At 35.6% G+C, this 18577-nt stretch overlaps 1 protein-coding gene and 1 long non-coding RNA gene across 4 annotated transcripts; both read right to left on the bottom strand.

Moving 5' to 3' along the window:
* Nucleotides 10872-13730, bottom strand: LOC107623765 (probable leucine-rich repeat receptor-like protein kinase At5g49770). Of its 3 annotated transcripts, XM_021113339.1 has the most exons (10): nucleotides 13624-13730; nucleotides 13083-13152; nucleotides 12865-12990; nucleotides 12401-12518; nucleotides 12245-12316; nucleotides 12061-12135; nucleotides 11891-11962; nucleotides 11526-11687; nucleotides 11369-11443; nucleotides 10872-11214 (listed from the first exon to the last, which is right to left on the bottom strand). In XM_021113339.1, the coding sequence occupies exons 4-10, from the start codon at nucleotides 12496-12498 to the stop codon at nucleotides 11199-11201; spliced, it is 570 nt and encodes a 189-aa protein (XP_020968998.1). In that variant the 5' UTR covers nucleotides 12499-12518; nucleotides 12865-12990; nucleotides 13083-13152; nucleotides 13624-13730; the 3' UTR covers nucleotides 10872-11198. The 3 variants fall into 3 exon arrangements, with proteins under 3 accessions (XP_020968998.1, XP_020968999.1, XP_016181618.1); XM_021113340.1 differs by lacking the exon at nucleotides 12061-12135; XM_016326132.2 differs by lacking the exon at nucleotides 12401-12518.
* Nucleotides 15058-16295, bottom strand: LOC107623767. Its single transcript, XR_001616611.2, has 4 exons — nucleotides 15984-16295; nucleotides 15800-15861; nucleotides 15329-15714; nucleotides 15058-15195 (listed from the first exon to the last, which is right to left on the bottom strand). It is a non-coding gene; the product is annotated as an uncharacterized LOC107623767 (long non-coding RNA).

Genomic DNA, 18577 nt, shown 5'->3' with positions numbered 1-18577 from the left:
AAAGCTTCTAGGATCTTTAAGCTTCTCTGGTAAGCTTTTTAAAATGATTGCACTGCATTCTTCAGTGAGAAAAACTTTTTCGGTCTCTCTCCAATCCTTCTTATGACTTAAGATCTCTTTCATGAACTTAGCATAAGAGGGTATTTGCTCAAGTGCCTCTGCAAACGGAATCTTTATTTCAAGAGTCCTGAGATAGTCTGCAAAGCGGGCAAATTGTTTATCCTGTTCTGCTTGGTTGAGTTTCTGAGGATAAGGCATCTTGGCTTTATATTCTTCAACCTTAGTTGCTGCAAGTTTATTTCCTACAGAAGTGGTTGGAGAAGCCTACTTAAGGGGGTTGTTATCAGTACTTGCATGTGTCTGATCCCTTATTGGCATTTGAACGCCAGAACTGGGTGTTTTTTGGACGTTCAACGCCAGATTGCCGCCCTTTTCTGGCGTTTGAACGCCAGAATTGGCCATCCACTGGGCGTTTAATGCCAATTTCTGACCTTTTTCTGGCATTTGAATGCCAGAATCATTTCTCTCTGGGCTCCTACTATCCTCAAAGGGATTTTGGGCAGTGGTTTGGTCATCCTCTGTCAGATGTTCCTTTCTTGGCTTCCTGCTACTTTGAGTTGAGACATTCAATGTCTTTCCACTTCTTAAATGAATAGCTTGGCATTCTTCTGTTATCTGTTTAGATAACGGCTGTCTTGTCTGATTCAAGTGTTTTTCTATATTTTGCTAACTGTTTTGTTATAGAAAATAGTTGCTGATTGAATTCAGCAATTTATTTTGGAGGACTAAATTCAGTGAATACTGCCTCAGCCTCTTCTTTCATGGAGGTCTCACCACTTGAGTACAGGTGCTTATTTCTGGCAACTGTATCAATGAGCTCTTGAACCTCTTCAATTGTCTTTCTCATATGTATAGATCCACCAGCTGAGTGATCTAGAGACATCTGGGCCTTTTCTGTAAGTCCATAGTAAAAGATGTCTAACTGCACCCATTCTAAAAATATTTCAGAGAGGCATTTCCTTAGCATCTCTCTGTACCTCTGCCAAGCATTATAAAGAGATTACGTAACGCTTTAGCTAGTACACGAAAGTGCATACCATGATTCTTCTGTCTATCGATAACTGCGTGCATTGCACGATGGATATGAAGAAGTAGTCCATTATCCTGGCAATAATGAGCCAAACTAGTATTTTCAGTGAATCCCCCTGTTAAGTAATCGTGCATTACGATAGGAGCGCCCAATTCTCTAGCAAATACAGCTCTTTTTATCATTTCTTCGCATGTACCTGCAGTAGCGTTCAAGTAATGCCCTTTGATTTCACCAGTTTCGGCCTGGGATTTAAAAATTGCTTCGGCACAAAATAAGAAATGGTCTCTCCAACGCATAAATGGTTGAGAATTCACATTTTCATCATCTTTGATAAAATCAAGTCCACCGCGAAGACATTCATAAACTGCTCTACCGTAATTCTTCGCGGATAACCCCAATTCATTATCCTCTTGTTTAAAGCCTTGGATGTCCAGCCTTAGCTGTGTCATCCTTTTTGGAGGAAAATATTGATTCAGGAATTTGTCTGATAATTGTTTCCATGTTCTTATGCTTGCTGTGGGTTGGTTATTTAACCACCTCTTAGCTTGATCTTTTACAGCAAATGGAAATAGTAATAATCTAATCCTATCCTGATCTACTTCCTTATCACGTACTGTGTCAGTAATTTGTAAGAACTGTGCCAGAAACTCAGTAGGTTCTTCCTGTGGAAGACCAGAATATTGGCAATTTTGCTGCACCATGATAATGAGCTGAGGGTTTAGCTCAAAATTGCTGGCTCTGATGGGGGGTATACAGATACTACTCCCATATGAAGAAGTAGTGGGGTTAGCATATGACCCTAGAGTTCTTCTGGACTGTTCATTTCCACTTAAGTCCATGATGGAAAAAGGGAGATGATGTGGATTGTAAATAAAAATTTTATTCTTTTCTTTTTTTTTTTGAAAACCGGAATTAAAAGAAAATAAAATAAAATAAATGAAAAACTGAATATAAGTTCAAAAATTAGAAGAAAAAGAAATAAAAAAATTGAAAACTAAAATAATTAACAAATTAAAAAGATTTGAAAAATTGTAGGTGAGGATTTTCGAAAAATGAAGAGAGAGAAAGTGGTTAGGAAGTTTTGAAAAATATATGTCTTAAAATCAAAGATACTTGTAAGAAAATAAATAAAAGAAAAGATTTGAAAAAGATATGATTTTAAAATTTTAAAGATTGAAACTTTCTTAACAAGAAAACACCAAACTGAAAAATTTTTCAATCAAAATAATAAAATAGGACAAGTAATTCCAAAATTATAGAAAAAAGAAAAAGATTTTTTAAAAATTTTAGAAAAGATTTTCAAAAAATATAAAAAAATTGAAAAAGAATTTGTTTTGAAAAAGATTTTAAAAAAGATAAAATTTTTAAAATTGAAATTTTGATTTCACTAAAAAGAAACTACCAAATTTTAAAAATTTTGACTAAGTCAACCTAAGGAATTTGAAAATGATGAGTAAATAAAGGAAAAGATATTTTTTTTTGAATTTAATAAGGAAATAGAAAAACAATAAAATGACACCAAACTTAGAATTTTCATATCAAAACAAAGAAAACAAACAAGAAAACTTTGAATGTCAAGATGAAAACCAAGAACACTTTGAAGATCAAGATGAACACCAAGAACAACTTTTGGAAATATTTAAGAAAATAAAAACACAAAGGACACCAAACTTAAAACATGAAACTAAACTCAAACAAAAGACTCAATTATTACTTTATTGGTTTTTATCTATTTATTAAAAATTTTTGAAAAAAATCTAGAAAAAGAAAACAAGGATTTTAAAATTTTAACAAAAATAATAATAAAAGACTCAAATTTAGTGACTCTAAACCAAAAAAGATAAATTTTTCCTAATCTAAGGAACTAGATAAATCGTCAGTTCTCCAAACTCGAACAATCCCCGGCATACGGTGCCAAAAACTTGGTGCACGTAATTGCAATCACACCTTTGCAACTCCGCACAACTAACCAGCAAGTGCACTGGGTCGTCCAAGTAATACCTTACGTGAGTAAGGGTCGATCCCACGGAGATTGCCGGCTTGAAGCAAGCTATAGTTATCTTGTAAATCTTAGTTAGGAGATTAGTGATAAAAATGATTTTTTTTTATGAAAAGTAAATAACATAAAATTAATGATACTTGTGATTTAGTAATGAGGAACAGGTTGAGGTTCCAGAGATGCTCTGTCGTCTGAATCTCTGCTTTCCTACTGTCTTCTTCTCCAAACACGCATGGTTTCCTTCCATGGCAAGCTGTATGTTGGTGGATCACCGTTGTCAATGGCTACCATCCGACCTCTCAGTGAAAATGGTCCAGGTACGGTTTCTGTATGGCTAATCAACTGTCAGATCTCTCGTCTCGGATGAAAAATACCAGGCACAGCTACCGCACGGCTAATCATCTGTCGGTTCTCACTTGTGTCGGAATAGGATCTCTCTATCCTTTTGCACACTGTCACTACACCCAACATTCGTGAGTTTGAAGCTCGTCACAGTCATGCCATCCCAGATCCTACTCGAAATACCACAGACAAGGTTTAGACTTTTCGGATCTCAGGAATGCTGCCAATTGGTTCTAGCCTCTACCACGAAGGTTCTAATCTCACGGATTCGAATGCTCTGTTGTCAGGAGAGGCAAGTCAAATCCATGGATCAGAGACCCAAGAGATACACACTCAAGCTGTTGCCCAATGACTACGTTGAGCTCAGATAGAACAGGAGTGGTTGTCAAGCACGTGTTCATAAATTTGAGAATGATGATGAGTGTCACGGATCATCATATTCTTTATATTGAAGTACGAATGAGTATCTTAGAATAGAATCAAGCGTGATCGAAAAGAAAACAATAGTAATTGCATTAATCCATTGAGACACAGCAGAGCTCCTCACCCTACCTATGAGGTTTAGAGACTCATGCCGTAGAAGATACAATATGAGATGTAAAATGTCACGAGTTACAAAATGAATCCCTAAAAGTAGTTTTTATACTAAACTAGTAACTTAGGTTTACAGAAAATGAGTAACTAAGTGCAGATAGTGCAGAAATCTACTTCCGGAGCCCACTTGGTGAGTGTTTAGGCTGAGCTTTGAAGCTTTCACGTGCATAGGCCATTCTCGGAGTTAAACGCCAGCTTGGATACCAGTTTGGGCGTTTAACTCCAGTTCTGGTGCTAGTTCCGGCATTTAACGCCAGAAAAGGGTCTCTGGCTGGCGTTTAACACCAGTTTGGGCCATCAAACCTCAGGCAAAGTATGGACTATTATATATTTCTGGAAAGCCCAAGATGTCTGTTGTCTAACGCAATTGAGAGTGCGCCAATTGGACTTCTGTAGCTCTAACAAATCCACTTCGAGTGCAGGAGGGTCAGAATCCAACAGCATCTGCAGTTCTTTCTCAGCCTCTGAATCAGATTTTTGCTCAGGTCCCTCAATTTCAGCCAGAAAGTACCTGAAATTACAGAAAAACACAAAAAATCATAGTAAAGTCCAGAAATGTGATTTTTGCATAAAAACTAATAAAAATATAATAAAAAGTAACTAAAACATGTTAAAAACTACCTAAAAATAATGCCAAAAAGCGTATAAAATATCCGCTCATCAATGCATATGCACGAGTTAATGTGCAAAAAGGGTTGTATGCGTACGCATGGTGTATGCACAACACCATTTTGGTTTTGGATAGGGGGTCATGCATACGCGGAAAGGATGCGTATGGATGAATGGATTTGTTTTTTTTTTAAGAGTATGCGCACACGCAGCATACGCACAATGCATGTTTAGTTCGAAAAGGGTGTCATGCATACGTATCATCTATGCATACACATAATTTGGTGAACTTTTGGGAATCATGTGTACGCATGATGTGGTGCTTTGTTTTTAAAAAATTTTCAACTCCTTGCACTAAACCAAGCATTTTAAATGCCCAACAAGACACCAAGACAATACCAAACCTTATTAAACAAGCTAAACTACGAATTAAACTAAAGATACCTAACTAAAAATGGAAATTCAACTTATTCACCAATATGTACAGAAGAGAAAATGGAAAGAATTTACCATGGTGGAGTGTCTCCCACCTAGCACTTTTAGTTAAAGTCCTTAAGTTAGATATTTTGCTGAGCTCTTTGTCAAGGCTTGTGCTTGAAATCATCCTTGAACTTCCACCAATACTTGAATTTCTAATATGCTCTAGAATTATAAATTAATTATACTAAGCTTTGATGAAGTTGTAAACAAGGTAGGAGCTCCCAAAATTGATCCTCTTGTATGTCAGGATCCCAAATCTTGTTCCTGCACCTGTCTTCTAATTGATCATCATGAACCTATCTAGGTGGTAAGCATTCAGAATTCTCACTCAAGCACCCAAACATACTTCTAAACCCACTCAATTGAGCTGTATGCCAACTATTGAATTTAAACCTTAAAGATTCAAACTTAACAAATCTAGAATGGTGTTTCCAACCACTAGACAATTCTCTCTTACTCTTCAATCCATAAAGAGCCCTAAGTTAACCATTCGTCTCTAGCAAACTGTATTCAAGCGGAATAAGAAAGCTAAAGAATATGAGTTTACCCAATTAAATGATATAATGGATGATGCTGAGTTAGGAAAAGACGTTTCCAACGGTCTTGACAAAACAATTTTCACTCCCTCTCTACCTTCTTGAAGGAGTTCCACCTCTCAACAAGATCTCTCGTATTCAGTTTCTTCCTCACCAAATTTTTTGAATTCTTTCTCATTACTCAAGTCATATCTCGGAGGTTGTGTAAAGTCTACATCAACATCCATTTCAAATTCAATGGAGAAAGGTTCATCCAACTCAAAGAAATCATTGGTTGGTGTGAAACTATCGTCAATAATGGGACTTGTCGCTTGCTCAACTACTTCCAATTCTTTACTATTCATAATATGCCTCGAAGGTTGCGCATTATCCTCCTCAATATCAATTTTAAGTTCAATGAAAGAGGACTCAACAGCTTCCATAAAATCATCAATGTCACTAGTTGGTGTGGAAGTGTCTCTAACCTTGGAATCCATCGCTTGCTCAACCTTTCCTAAATCTTCAACCACTTCTTCATCTTCAGGCATCTTAGATACCTCCACTTATTGAAATACATGCGTCCACTTTTCGTTCTCTAATTGAAATTCTAACCTCTCTTTCATACTACGCTCTTCGGTTGATTCTCCTCGTTCATAAACGGGAGTGCCTTGATTACGTAAACGCTGTAAAACCCCGATTAAACAAAAATTAAATAAATAATTAATTAAATATGGGCCAATGGGGATGGAAAAATTTAGAATCATAATTTTGAAATTTAAATGTGATCTTTGGATTTGGAGGATTTTTCGAGTGAAAAAGTGTACTTTTTTGCGGAAAAATACGTAAAAATGCGTACTGGTATTGTAGCTAGTTGTACCGGCTTAAATCTGCCCGGTACTGTGAGTGAGACAATTAATTATGAGTGACAAAGGTTAAGAAATTGAAATTTATAATTTGGAGAGGTGAAAATAATTAGAACACAAATTAAACACTAATTTTAAAGATTTTTGTCCAAAATTGAGCCAACGGGCTAAATCGAGTGAACTGGGCCCAATTGGCCCCAAGCCCACATATATAAGGCTTCAACTAAAACCATTTCATCATCATTCATCCCCCCTTTCATTGTGTTACACGCTAAAATGAGAAGAGAGTGAGGAAGAATAACACAAACCCTAACTCTATAAACCTCACTCCTCCGTAACTTTTGATCCTGAGTTCCGATTGACGAGCCATTTGTAGCCAGACGAAGCCCAGCTCATCCTCTTCGATTCTAACTGAACAAAATAGTGAGTAATTTGAAACCCATACCCCAGTTCTCTTCCCTGACAAAATTCACATTTTTGGCTTTGGGTTATTGAGTTTTTCATGGTTTTGATGGCTTAAGGGTACTCCAGTATAGCTATAATTGGGCTTTATCAACAATTTCTACGGGTTAAGGTAAGAAACCTCCGAAACCCTTGTGGTTTATCAAATTTTATGAACCATAGGTTGATATATATGTGAATCGGTTACATTAGAATTGTTGGGTGATTTTGGTGTGGCTGGTTGTTATTGGTTTAGTGTGAATATTTTGATGGAATGTATGTTATTGATTGCATTTTGTAGATGATTTACTATAATGATATTGTTGATAATTATGAATTGGGTATTGAAAGAGATTGGGCCGGAGGCCGTGAACGGGTGAGTCCGGGTAAGTTTAGACGGTATAAAATAAGTGAATTGATGTAATTGTGAATAGTGTGATTATGATTACGATGGTGACAGTGAATTTAGAGTGATTAATATTTGGAAATTGTGTTTAATGTTTGAGGTGTATTTTGAATTGGAAAATTATCGAAAAAGATAATTAATGAATGATACGGTGTTATGTGGATTAGATATGGTTTGATTTGAGTATGGTATTGAAATAGAGATAATGGTTTTGGGTGTCAAATACTAGGGGATTGAGAATTGGTATAAAATTGAAGGTGCAGAGTTTTTGGTAAGAAAATAGATTTTTAGCCAACTTCGGCAGGTTGTAACTTCGTCCTCGAAGTTGAAAATTTAACGAAAATAGATTTTTATAAAAGTTTATTCTACAATCTTTCCAATGGTTCAAGAATGGTTGAAAAATGAATTTTGTGGAAAATTATGGTATCAAAGCAGATTGTCCTCGTGAGCTTGAGGGATGGACTACTTATGCTTTAATGCATACTCTGAGTCTATGCCTGTGCTAGTTAGGATATCTAATTGATATGTTTAGTATGAAGTTCATGAGTATACCTTTGGAAATTTGAAGCACTTAACTTAAGATATTGAGACTGATCACCTTGATATCGCTTGTTTGATGTGGACAGGACCCAAATGGCGACTCGTGGACGTGGTCAAACCCGTACGCGGAGAGAAAATGAGGAAGGTGCATCGTTGGACAACCAGACCACACTCTTGGCTACTATGACCACTCTTGTGAATGCTATGCATGCGAATACTGTGGCTACTAACCAGGCCATGGAGAGAATGAATGGAAACGGAAACGAACTGAGAAACCATCAAGCTGATGGAGATCTGATGACCTTGGCAACCTTTTTGAAGCTTAATCCCCCAATCTTCAAAGGTTTAACTAATCTCACAGAAGTTGATAATTGGTTTCAGTCGATATAAATGGCAATGCAAGTATAACATGTACCTGAGGATCAATTGGTGGAATTTGCTGCTTACCTGTTAGAGGGAAAAGTACAACATTAGTGGCAAGGAGCTCTCTGTTTACTGCAGTCAGGAAATGGGAATGAATCAATCACCTGGGAGATGTTCAAAAGGGAATTTTACAAGAAGTACTTCTCGAACTCTGCAAGGCAGGCTAAGGAGTTGGAATTACTACAACTGAAACAAGAATCCAAGATGGTGGCTACTTACACTAGCAAATTTGAAGAGTTATGTTGCTTTTCAAGGGTTTGCTAGGGTGTTCCTGAAGGAAGAGTGGAAATGTATAAAGTACTAGGATGATTTGAGAGATGATATCATGCGAGCCGTGGTGCCTCTTGAGGTCAAGAGTTTTGCGGAGATAGTTAACAAGAGTCATGTGGTGGAGAACTACTCAAGGAAAACTGACATGGCGAGCAATGGTCGCCAAGAGTCCCATGAAAGGGTCAAGACAAGAGTTTTATGCCAAGGAGCCTACTTTAAGAGGAGTGGGTATCCACTTCAGTATTCTCAAGGTCAGAACAATTACCAAAGAAATGACAACCGCTCGGGAAATGGTAAAGAAAAACAGGCGGAGGCTATTTCGGATGACTGGAGGTGCTAAAGATGCGGGAGATACAAACCGAAACCAGCCATGCCAGACTAAGTTAGGACTGTGCTATTGTTGTGGGAGACCAGGACATATCTCTCGAGATTATCCATACATGAAAAATCAAGCAAAGGGCCGATCTCAATGAGGTTGAGATAATTGTAAAATTGATAAGTATAATTAAATTTAACTGCTTTCCATAAGATTGGAGTATGGTATGCATCCGTAATGCATGAGTATATTATGAAGGTCATAATTTCTGAATAAATTGTCGGTCCATGACTTTCAGTTCGTAAGATAAGGTGATTTTTGGTTAACATAGAGGAGTAGCAAGTTTCTTGTTGGCTAATAATCAGAGTGACGCAGTAGAAACTTGTGAAAGCTTTGATACAGGATAGTTGCGAATAGGAGTAGTAGGAGGTGACTAGAAATATCTTAGACTTGAATATTCGAAAGATTTAGTGGGTTAATATAAATAATGATCTCTAGGAAATTAAATTTGATTCTAGCTATAAGATTAGATTGATTCTGAATAGGTTGTGGAGATAATTATAGGTGTAATTGGATTTGTGCTTAGATTGTAATGGATAAATTATTGGGTTTGGAAGATGAATTTGAAAAACGTTGAATTAAAACGTTGATGTTGTATTGAGGTCAAATTGAGAAAACTCGTGAAGGGTGGTGAACTTTAGTCTTAGGGAAGGTTTCATAAAAGTGAGGTGAATATGATAATGGATTAGCTATTGAGAAAGACCTAGAGAAAGCTAAGAGTGAAACGGATGAGTATGCCGTAGGCTTGAGTTCGGTTTAAGTTATGACGTTGTAAGTAAGAATGAGGAATGTAGATTGGTGTTTGAATTAATGCTGAAGGAAGGTAGAACGAGTGGTGCAAGAGTAGTTGAATTAAGTATTGATGAAGTGTAGTGTAGAGGAATGCAAAGGAATTAAATTGATTAAATGACAAATAAGGTTCAGACACAATCCGTATGGCGACGGAGAGTGAACTTGAGCTAGACTTGGTGCCGGAAATGGAGCTAGTTTCGATTGCATGATATGGGAGAGAGAACTATCAACTTAGTCGCAGATTCTCGACAAATTCTAAGAACAACAAAAATGCATCGTGGCTTGAAGACGAATTTGAGGCAACTAAATTTTGAGGGCAAAATTTCTAATTAGGTGGGTAGAATGTAAAACTCTGATTAAACAAAAATTAAATAAATAATTAATTAAATATGGGCCGACGGGGGTGGAAAAATTTAGAATCGTAATTTTCAAATTTAAATGTGATATTTGGATTCGGAGGATTTTTTGAGTGAAAAAATGTACTTTTTTACGAAAAAATACGTAAAAATGTGTACTGGTATTGTTGCCAGCTATACCGGCTTAAATCTGTCCGGTACTGTCACAACTAGAAAATGGATTAATACAGATAGATTTACAGACAGATTTAGTCTTTATTATAGACGGATTTTTGGTTACCGACAAAATTACCGACGGATTTTGTCCCTCTGTAAAAGCCTCGTCGGAAATTATTTACCGACGGATTTTTTTTCCGTCGAAAAATTACAGACGGATTTTTACCAGTTACCGACGGATTTTTCCTCTGTAAATTCTCCATCCATTTCCCGAAGACGACGAATTTTCTGACGGATAATTACAGACGAATTTTTCGACAGATTTTCCGTCTGTAATTACAGACGGATTTTTAGACGGATTTTTTGTCTGTAATTACAGACAGATTTTCCAACGGATTTTTCGTCTGTAATTACAGACAAATTTTCTGACAAATTTTCTGTCTGTAAATCCGTCAGTAAGGTAAAATAGAGTTTTTTTATTTTTCCAATTACAAAATAAATTTGTTTTCATACAAAATAAATATAAATTTAATAACAATTTTTATCTAATTTGTATTCAAATATTTATAATATTTCAAAAAATAAACAAATTCATCGTATTATCAAACTAAAAGAAAAGTACTATAAACAAGCAAGTCAATATAATTCAAAATATAAAGAAAGTGTATTGATACATCAACTATAATAATAAGTAACAAACATACATCAACAAAGTGTATTGAGTAAATTAAAAGTTGTTAATGGGTATCCAAAGGGCTCTAAATAATTTTTCTCATACTAGTAAATTAAAAGAACTATGTTGCAAGCAACTCTTATTCAATTTCCTAACTCATTTGAACAATTTTCTGCTGCTGCTGCTTCTTCTTCATCATCCCAGCTTTTCTCACACGGTCACAAATGTTCTCTAAGACCAGATCATCCATGTGCTGAAATAGTGGTATATATCTTACCAATCATGATACCTGAAAAATTTGAATTTATATGAGAGTCTATGGTGCCTATGCCTACAGCGGCTATGGTGGCTAAACAATTTTTGCAACACCTAAAATTAATCACTGAAGAATTGGATCCCAAAGGGAGACACTATATGAAAAAAAAAATTAGAAGAATTCTTACAGATGAATCAGAGCCATTTCCGAGCTAAAAAGTTGAGGAGGAATATTGCCTGAGAGATTATTCTTCCCAAGATGACTGCAAGTAACATGTATTAGATGGATTTTTCTACATAAAAGTAGTAAGCCATGTATTGCAGAAAATAAAAAAGTTGACTCACAAATGTTTGGCATGGTGCAACTTATCAAGACCAGGTACACTGCCACTAGAAATTGGTATAGGTCCTTGAAGCTCATTGTCAGCTAAATCTAACCAATATAGGTTCAATAGATTACCAATAGAATGTGAAATTCTCCCAGTGAAGCTATTGGAATTTAAGGATCTGCAATTCAAAGTAACTGATTTAGACCATGATCCAAGAAATCATTAAGTTACAAAAGATAAAGATACTAAGGAAAAGGCCTCTGATAGAAAATATAAACAAGTTTCTTAAACATGAAGCAACCATTCAGTGACTTTTCAGTCAGACCAACCAGAATACATTTCTAGATACTTTCACCAGATAACAAAGTTGACAATCCTTACATAAAGCGAAGCTCCTGCAGAAATCCGATTTCATCCGGAATAGGACCATTGAAACTACAGCCAACAAGAATTCTGAAGATAAACGAGAAACCATCTTTCTTTGTTAAGAATTGTTTCATCAAAATCAATTCAGATTTGTGATACTAATTGAACAACCAGTACTGTCTTACAAGGTTGACAGTTTCCTCAACTCTCCAATGGCTCTTGGAAGTGGCCCAGTCAAGTCCTTGTTGTAAGAAAGATCCCTAGTTGGAAAAAAAATACAGATTCAAATAGAGTGGAAACTGCACACAAACTGCTAGCAAGAAAACACTGAAATGAAATGTATACAAGCAATGAAAACAAAATACTTACAAAGTCTCCAATTCGGTTAGTGATCCGATATCTCCAGAAAGTTCACCTTCCAAACCCATGCTTGACAATGTTCTGAAATGATAGCAGGTTAATCTCTTAACAGTAAATTCAGGAGAATGAAGCAACTGAGTGTGATCATTGAAAGAGAGAACCTACATGGATGTAACACGTGAATTCTCACACTTAATTCCATCCCAAGCATCACAAGGATCCGAACCCCCCCAATTAGGAGGGATATTCTTCAAGGTATCCATAAGAGACTTTAGAGTGACCACTGCATTAGAAAGTACAGAGACAAGGTCATGATGTTCTGCAGAAATGTTTAATACTAACAGTAACAGACTCTTCCTAGAACTTAAGGACACAGTTTTAGATTTTAATTCTCTCATTTAAATTACAACCTACAAGTTGAATGTGTTATTAACTTCTATTCTTTTCATTATTGGAGTGCAGAACATTACTCATCCTAGATCCCAGCTTTGCAGGATTATGACTGATTTGGAGGTTTAGTTCTTATTTGTTTATTCTTTTTGGTGCTGTGATTTGAAGGTTGTTCACAATTGAATTTCCTCATTCTCAAACCAGATAAACAACAATTAAGATGGTGTGGCAAAGCATACCTTAAGGTTATTTCCCGGAGTCTTTTTCTTCTCAACTGCTTTCAAACTGGGTGTACTAGAAAGAGGCCTAAGATCTTTTGCAGGTAAATCTCTATATGGTTCACTCTGTTGTTCTGTGTTCACTTCCTGAATAAAAAACTTATCCCAATTATTATCTTTGAAGAAAAATAATAGAGAAAATAGGAAAATAACATGCTGAAACCAGTATGCTACAGTACCTGCAGGTGACTCAAGGGAGGATTCTTTGGGCGAGCTATCTACTTTCCTGGATAAATTACACAATGGATCCTGCATGAAGGAAGATTGATTACAGGGTCTGCTTTTCCGCTCAAAAGCATTTGAAGTAGAGAACAAAAGCCATGGACATAAACATGATCACTAATACACATAAAGGTAGAATACTACCAAGTAACTACTGTAACACTTGCAAAGAATACCTAACTTTTTCACAAACTCAACAAGGTTCTCTAACAAATTGAGGTCTAAGCTCTCACTTTAAGAGCTGTTAGCAGGTCAGTAATCTATCTTCCACACATTATAAATGCATATCATGCTTAATAGAATAAACAGTAAGAGATCCTTTCTACCATGTTTGTCTATGAAATCCATTATAGGTGGTGTTACACAATACCATCTTTTATTTTTGGACAGGATGGTGCCAACTTAATGCATAAACATAGCATTACTAGGTTACTCCATTAAGGAAACTGACTAAAATGAGAACTAAACAAGATTATGATGTATGCTTGTTTGACAAACCTGTTCATGCAAACAAGCCTCTGAATTCTTAATTTCCGTATCTCCTTCAGGATAATTTTGCTGTAATTCATAGGAAATTAATCCTGAACAATTTTCACTACCTGCTAAGCATATAACACCTATCGAATTAGAGTAGAATCAATGTAGAAGAACAAATAATTCATAATTAATACATGCTTGTTTCCCTCTAAAACTGATTTTCCTTCATATGCTGGTAATAGAGACAGTACCTAAGTAATGTGAATTAAAAAATAGATGAGTTACATAACAACTGAAAAATAAAGAAAAGATGGTAAAAAGATAAATCACTATGACAGAAAAATGGTACACAAGGAAGTTTGCAAGACTCTCCGTCTCATCCTACGCTGTTTCAATTATCTAAAATGAAAGCTGCCGAATAATCAAGTCAAGAAAAAATAAAAGAAGGAACTATAGTTCAAATTTTAATAACCAGCAAAATAGATGATACTAGCTATTTGTTCTCTCAACAAATGACATGTGTTCTAGTCTCAGGGCACTTATTAAAGTGCCAAATAAGAAAAAATTGTATTGAAAATTTAAAGTTTTGAAGTTTTCAATGTTTTTACACAGTATATTTTTTGAAAAATAAATTAAAATAGCTTTCACCAACACTTTTTTTTTAGTTATTTTTCATCATCACAAATTAAGATTTTATCATTATTTGGCACAGAAAGATTGATAGATATAGCTTCGTAGCCTAAAATAATAAATCCTAAAAGGAGGAAGAGTGCAAACATTTAGTTGTTTTTTTAAGCACTTTCTATTGGATCCTTTTGTTTGTTCAGTATACAAGTCACAGAACATAATAAATTCACATGTAATACACAAAAATGTTATTATCATACATGTATATAGACCAAGCTATTAGGCGTACAGCAAATTATATTTCATATTAAATACCGTTACTAATATGGATGTAGATAAATGCCAAGATATGCATTTTTAATTTTCTTTTATAGAAATAAGATGGATATAAGTTAAATATTATAATAGGGCTTTAATGTGAGTAAATAACTAAATAATCATGGTTTTCTTTGTCATATATATAAAACTGTGAATGATATGTAAGTAGGATTTAATTAGCATATATTCACGTAATGCAGCTTGAAACAGAGTGAGGGCATCTTCTTGAATTTTTGTAGTTCCGTATCTTAAAGGACAAGATTTAGAAGGGAACTTTCTAAGTGAATCTGATTCTCCTTTTTAAAAGAAACATTAAAATAAGACAGATAGATTGATACAAAACTACTGATGAATACAGAAGATGACTCAACCCTAAGAGTCAAGTCATCCACTAAGACATTACCAGTGGGAGTTACAACCTGAATTTTGGGAGCAGCATCAATATCAAAATAATAACAAAATCATAATGACAAGTTCAGGTGTATAGATGGTTCATTGAAATCACTTGCCTTGACACCAGAGAATTCAATGTAGTTAGCTTCACTTATGAAACTTCTACTTCCTCTGCTTTGGAGTGAAGATTTCTCATTCTCCAGGCTTAGCTCCCTTGATGCAGCCATTAACTCATGAATGCGATAAGCATAACCACTATAAAATATATAGTTTACTTAGAATATATAGGCTTGAACTTTGCAAGGATTTGTATATAACATATGCCTACATACCAAGAATAAAAACCGATATCAACTTCAAAAAAGGATAAATGATAGATTTAATATACCTGAGTCGATTGAGCCGTTTTGCACTAATAAAAAGAGTTTCCAGTGACTGAAATAGGGAAACAATAACACTAGTATGATATCTTAGATTGCTTAGCATCTCTGCACCCCTAAAGTTGAACTGTCAGACCTTAGATGGCCAGAAAAGAAAGGCTCAATTATCAGAATAATAGCAACTGTAGCACCAAGATACTTCAATAAAAAGTCCTGAATCATGACAAACCACCAATGGTCATGTAGGACACTACTCAAATGCCTAACCAAGGTCTTAAACTTCTGTTGAATATGGGCTTTTTCTCTCATCTCTCCACCATAAAATGCTATAATTTTCAAGTGAGTCCTCAATCGCGAGTGAAGCTCTCGATAGTCTCCTTCCAGTTGCTGCTCTCTGGACATTAGTTTGCCATGAGCCAACGTCATCAAAATCAATATCAAACTATGAAAGTTAAAAACTATAGAAAGCAATGGCCTACCATGAATTTTAAGTCAAAAAAGCTTCAATTGCAGAAAATAATTCATCAAAATTAGAGTAAACCTGCAGATTCAAACAAAGCACAAAAGTAGAGTATGATAAACCTAAATTTGGCACAGAAAAATTGAGCCCTAAAATTTATCACGAAGAACAGAATCACAAAATCAGGATATATATATATATACCTAAAATTTAATATGGTTACAAGAAGAACTGAGAGAACGAGTTGAGATTAAATGGAAGAGGAGCCAGAGGGAGCAGATGCGATGAGAGCGGCGGCAGAGAGAGCTCTGCGACGATGGGAGTAGATGCGACAAGAGCAGCGGCGGAGGGATCTCGTGCGACGCAAGGGATGACAGAGAGAGATTGTGCGACGCAATGGCGGCAGCGGTGGAAGAAGCAGAAGTAGCAGCCACGGAGAGAAGAAGTAGCTTGTGCTACGGAGAGAAGAAGAAGAAGCCGTGTTTCATTTAGAAGAAGCTGGAAGAAGCTCGTGTTTCATTTGGTCTTAATTCAATATTTCCGACGAAAAATTTTAAATTACAGACGGATTTTTCGTCAATAATAATTTAATAGAATACCGCGTTTCGTCTATTTAATTATAGACGGATTTTTTGTCTGTAATCATTTCCCACGAAAAAAATTAATTTTACCGACAGAATTATCGACGAATTTTATTTTTTGTCTGTAATTTATGCTAATTCATTGTTTTTGTTTTTCGACAAAAAAATCCCTCTGAAATTCTGTCTGTATTTTCGTGGGATAAAATCCGTCGGAAATATCCGTCTGTAATAACTAGTTTTCTAGTAGTGTGTGAGTGAGACAATTAATTATGAGTGACAAGGGTAAAGAAATTAAAATTTATTATTTGATGAGGTAAAAATAATTAGAACACGAATTAAACACTAATCTTAAAGGTTTTGACCTAAATTTGGGCCAACGGGCTAAATCGAGTGAACCGGGCCCAAGTGGACCCAAGCCCACCTATATAAGGCTTCAACTAAAGCCATTTAAGCATCTTTCATCCCACTTTCATTGTGTTCCATGCTGAAATGAGAAGAGAGTGAGGAAGAATAACACAAACCCTAACTCCATAAACTTCAATCCTCCGTAACTTTTGATCCGGAGCACCGATTGACAAGCCGTTTGTAGTCACGTAAAGCCCAGACCATCCTCTTCAATTTTAATTGAACAAAGTGGTGAGTAATTCGAAATCCATACTCCAGTTCTCTTCCCTAACATAATTCGCATTTTTGGCTTTGGGGTATTGAGTTTTTCATGGTTTTAATGGTTTAGGAGTGCTCTAGTATGAGCTATATCTGGATTTCAATAATTTTTATGGGTTAAGGTAAGAAACCTCTAAATCCTTGTAGTTTTCAAATTTTATGAATCCTAAGTTGATATATGTGTGAATTGGTTACATTAGAATTGTTGGCTAATTTTGGTACACATTGGGAGCTTGAATTTGGCTTGCAGAGCTTTTGGGTGAACCTTGGTGGCTTGTTTGGAACTTGGGTATTGTTGGAGTGGAAAATCCAAGTGTTGGGTGTGAACTTGGGTATGGTTTAAGTTTTATTTAAATACTATGTAATGTGACATGAAGTCCTAGGCTAGATGAACCAAGGATATTGTTGAATTTTGGTGTGGTTGGTTGTTGTTAGTTTAATGTGAATGTTATGATACAATGTATGTTATTGATTGAATTTGTAGATGATTTACTATAATGATATTGTCAATAATCATGAATTGGGTATTGAAAGAGATTGGGCCAGAGGCTGTGAAGGGGTGAGACCGGATAAGTTTTGACGGTATGAAATAAGTGAATTGATATAATTGTGAATGGTGTGATTATGATTATGATTATGATGGTGACAGTAAATTTAGAGTGATTAATGTTTGGAAATTGTGTTCAATATTTGAGGTGTGTTTGAATTGGAAAATTGTCGAGAAAGATAATTAATGGATGATATGGTGTTGTGTGGATTAGATATGGTTTGATTTGAGAATGGTATTGAAATATGGTTTTAGGTGTCAAATGCAAGGAGATTGAGAATTAATATAAAATTGAAAGTGCATAGTTTTTGGTAAGAAAATAGATTTTTAGCCAACTTCGGTGGGCCATAACTCGATCCTCAGGGTTGGAAATTTAACAAAAAAAGATTTTTATAAAATTTTATTCAACAATCTTTCCAATCAAGAATGGTTGAAAAATAATTTTTGTGAAAAAAGTTATGAGATTTCAAAGTTTGGGGTAAAAAACTGAATTTCTGCAATATAGCAGCTTTCTGAAAACTGATAAACATGCGTACATGGATGTGTCATGTGACGTGGGTATAGGGCTCTGCCCGGTACTTCGTGTACGTGGACGTGGGCTGTGTACGTGACTTTGGAAAATTTTGGACTCTCGCGTACGCGAGCCTATGTTGCTACCAACACCCCAGCATACGCAACTATAGTCCGCGTACGCACTATTGGCAATTCCGACACTCATGCGTACGCAGACAAGGCATGCGTATGCATTATCCCCAGTTTTGCTGAAATTATATTTTTAAAGCTTTCAACCATTCTTCTAGCCTTACAAACCTCTACAAGTTCTGTTATGAGTCTAGATCTGGTGAAATAGAGAGTAGAGAAGTCAGAAATGAGGATTTAGCATTGATTAGGATGAGTATGATAATGAGAGATAGTGATGATGATTGTTTTGATTACAAATGATGAGAATGATTTTGATATGGAGAGATGATGATGAATTAACTATGATTAAGTAAGATGAGAAGGG

Source organism: Arachis ipaensis, chromosome B10 (assembly GCF_000816755.2).
Source record: "Arachis ipaensis cultivar K30076 chromosome B10, Araip1.1, whole genome shotgun sequence".
In the NCBI taxonomy this organism is placed as follows: domain Eukaryota; kingdom Viridiplantae; phylum Streptophyta; class Magnoliopsida; order Fabales; family Fabaceae; genus Arachis; species Arachis ipaensis.
This window is presented reverse-complemented; position numbering and strand designations above follow the sequence as displayed.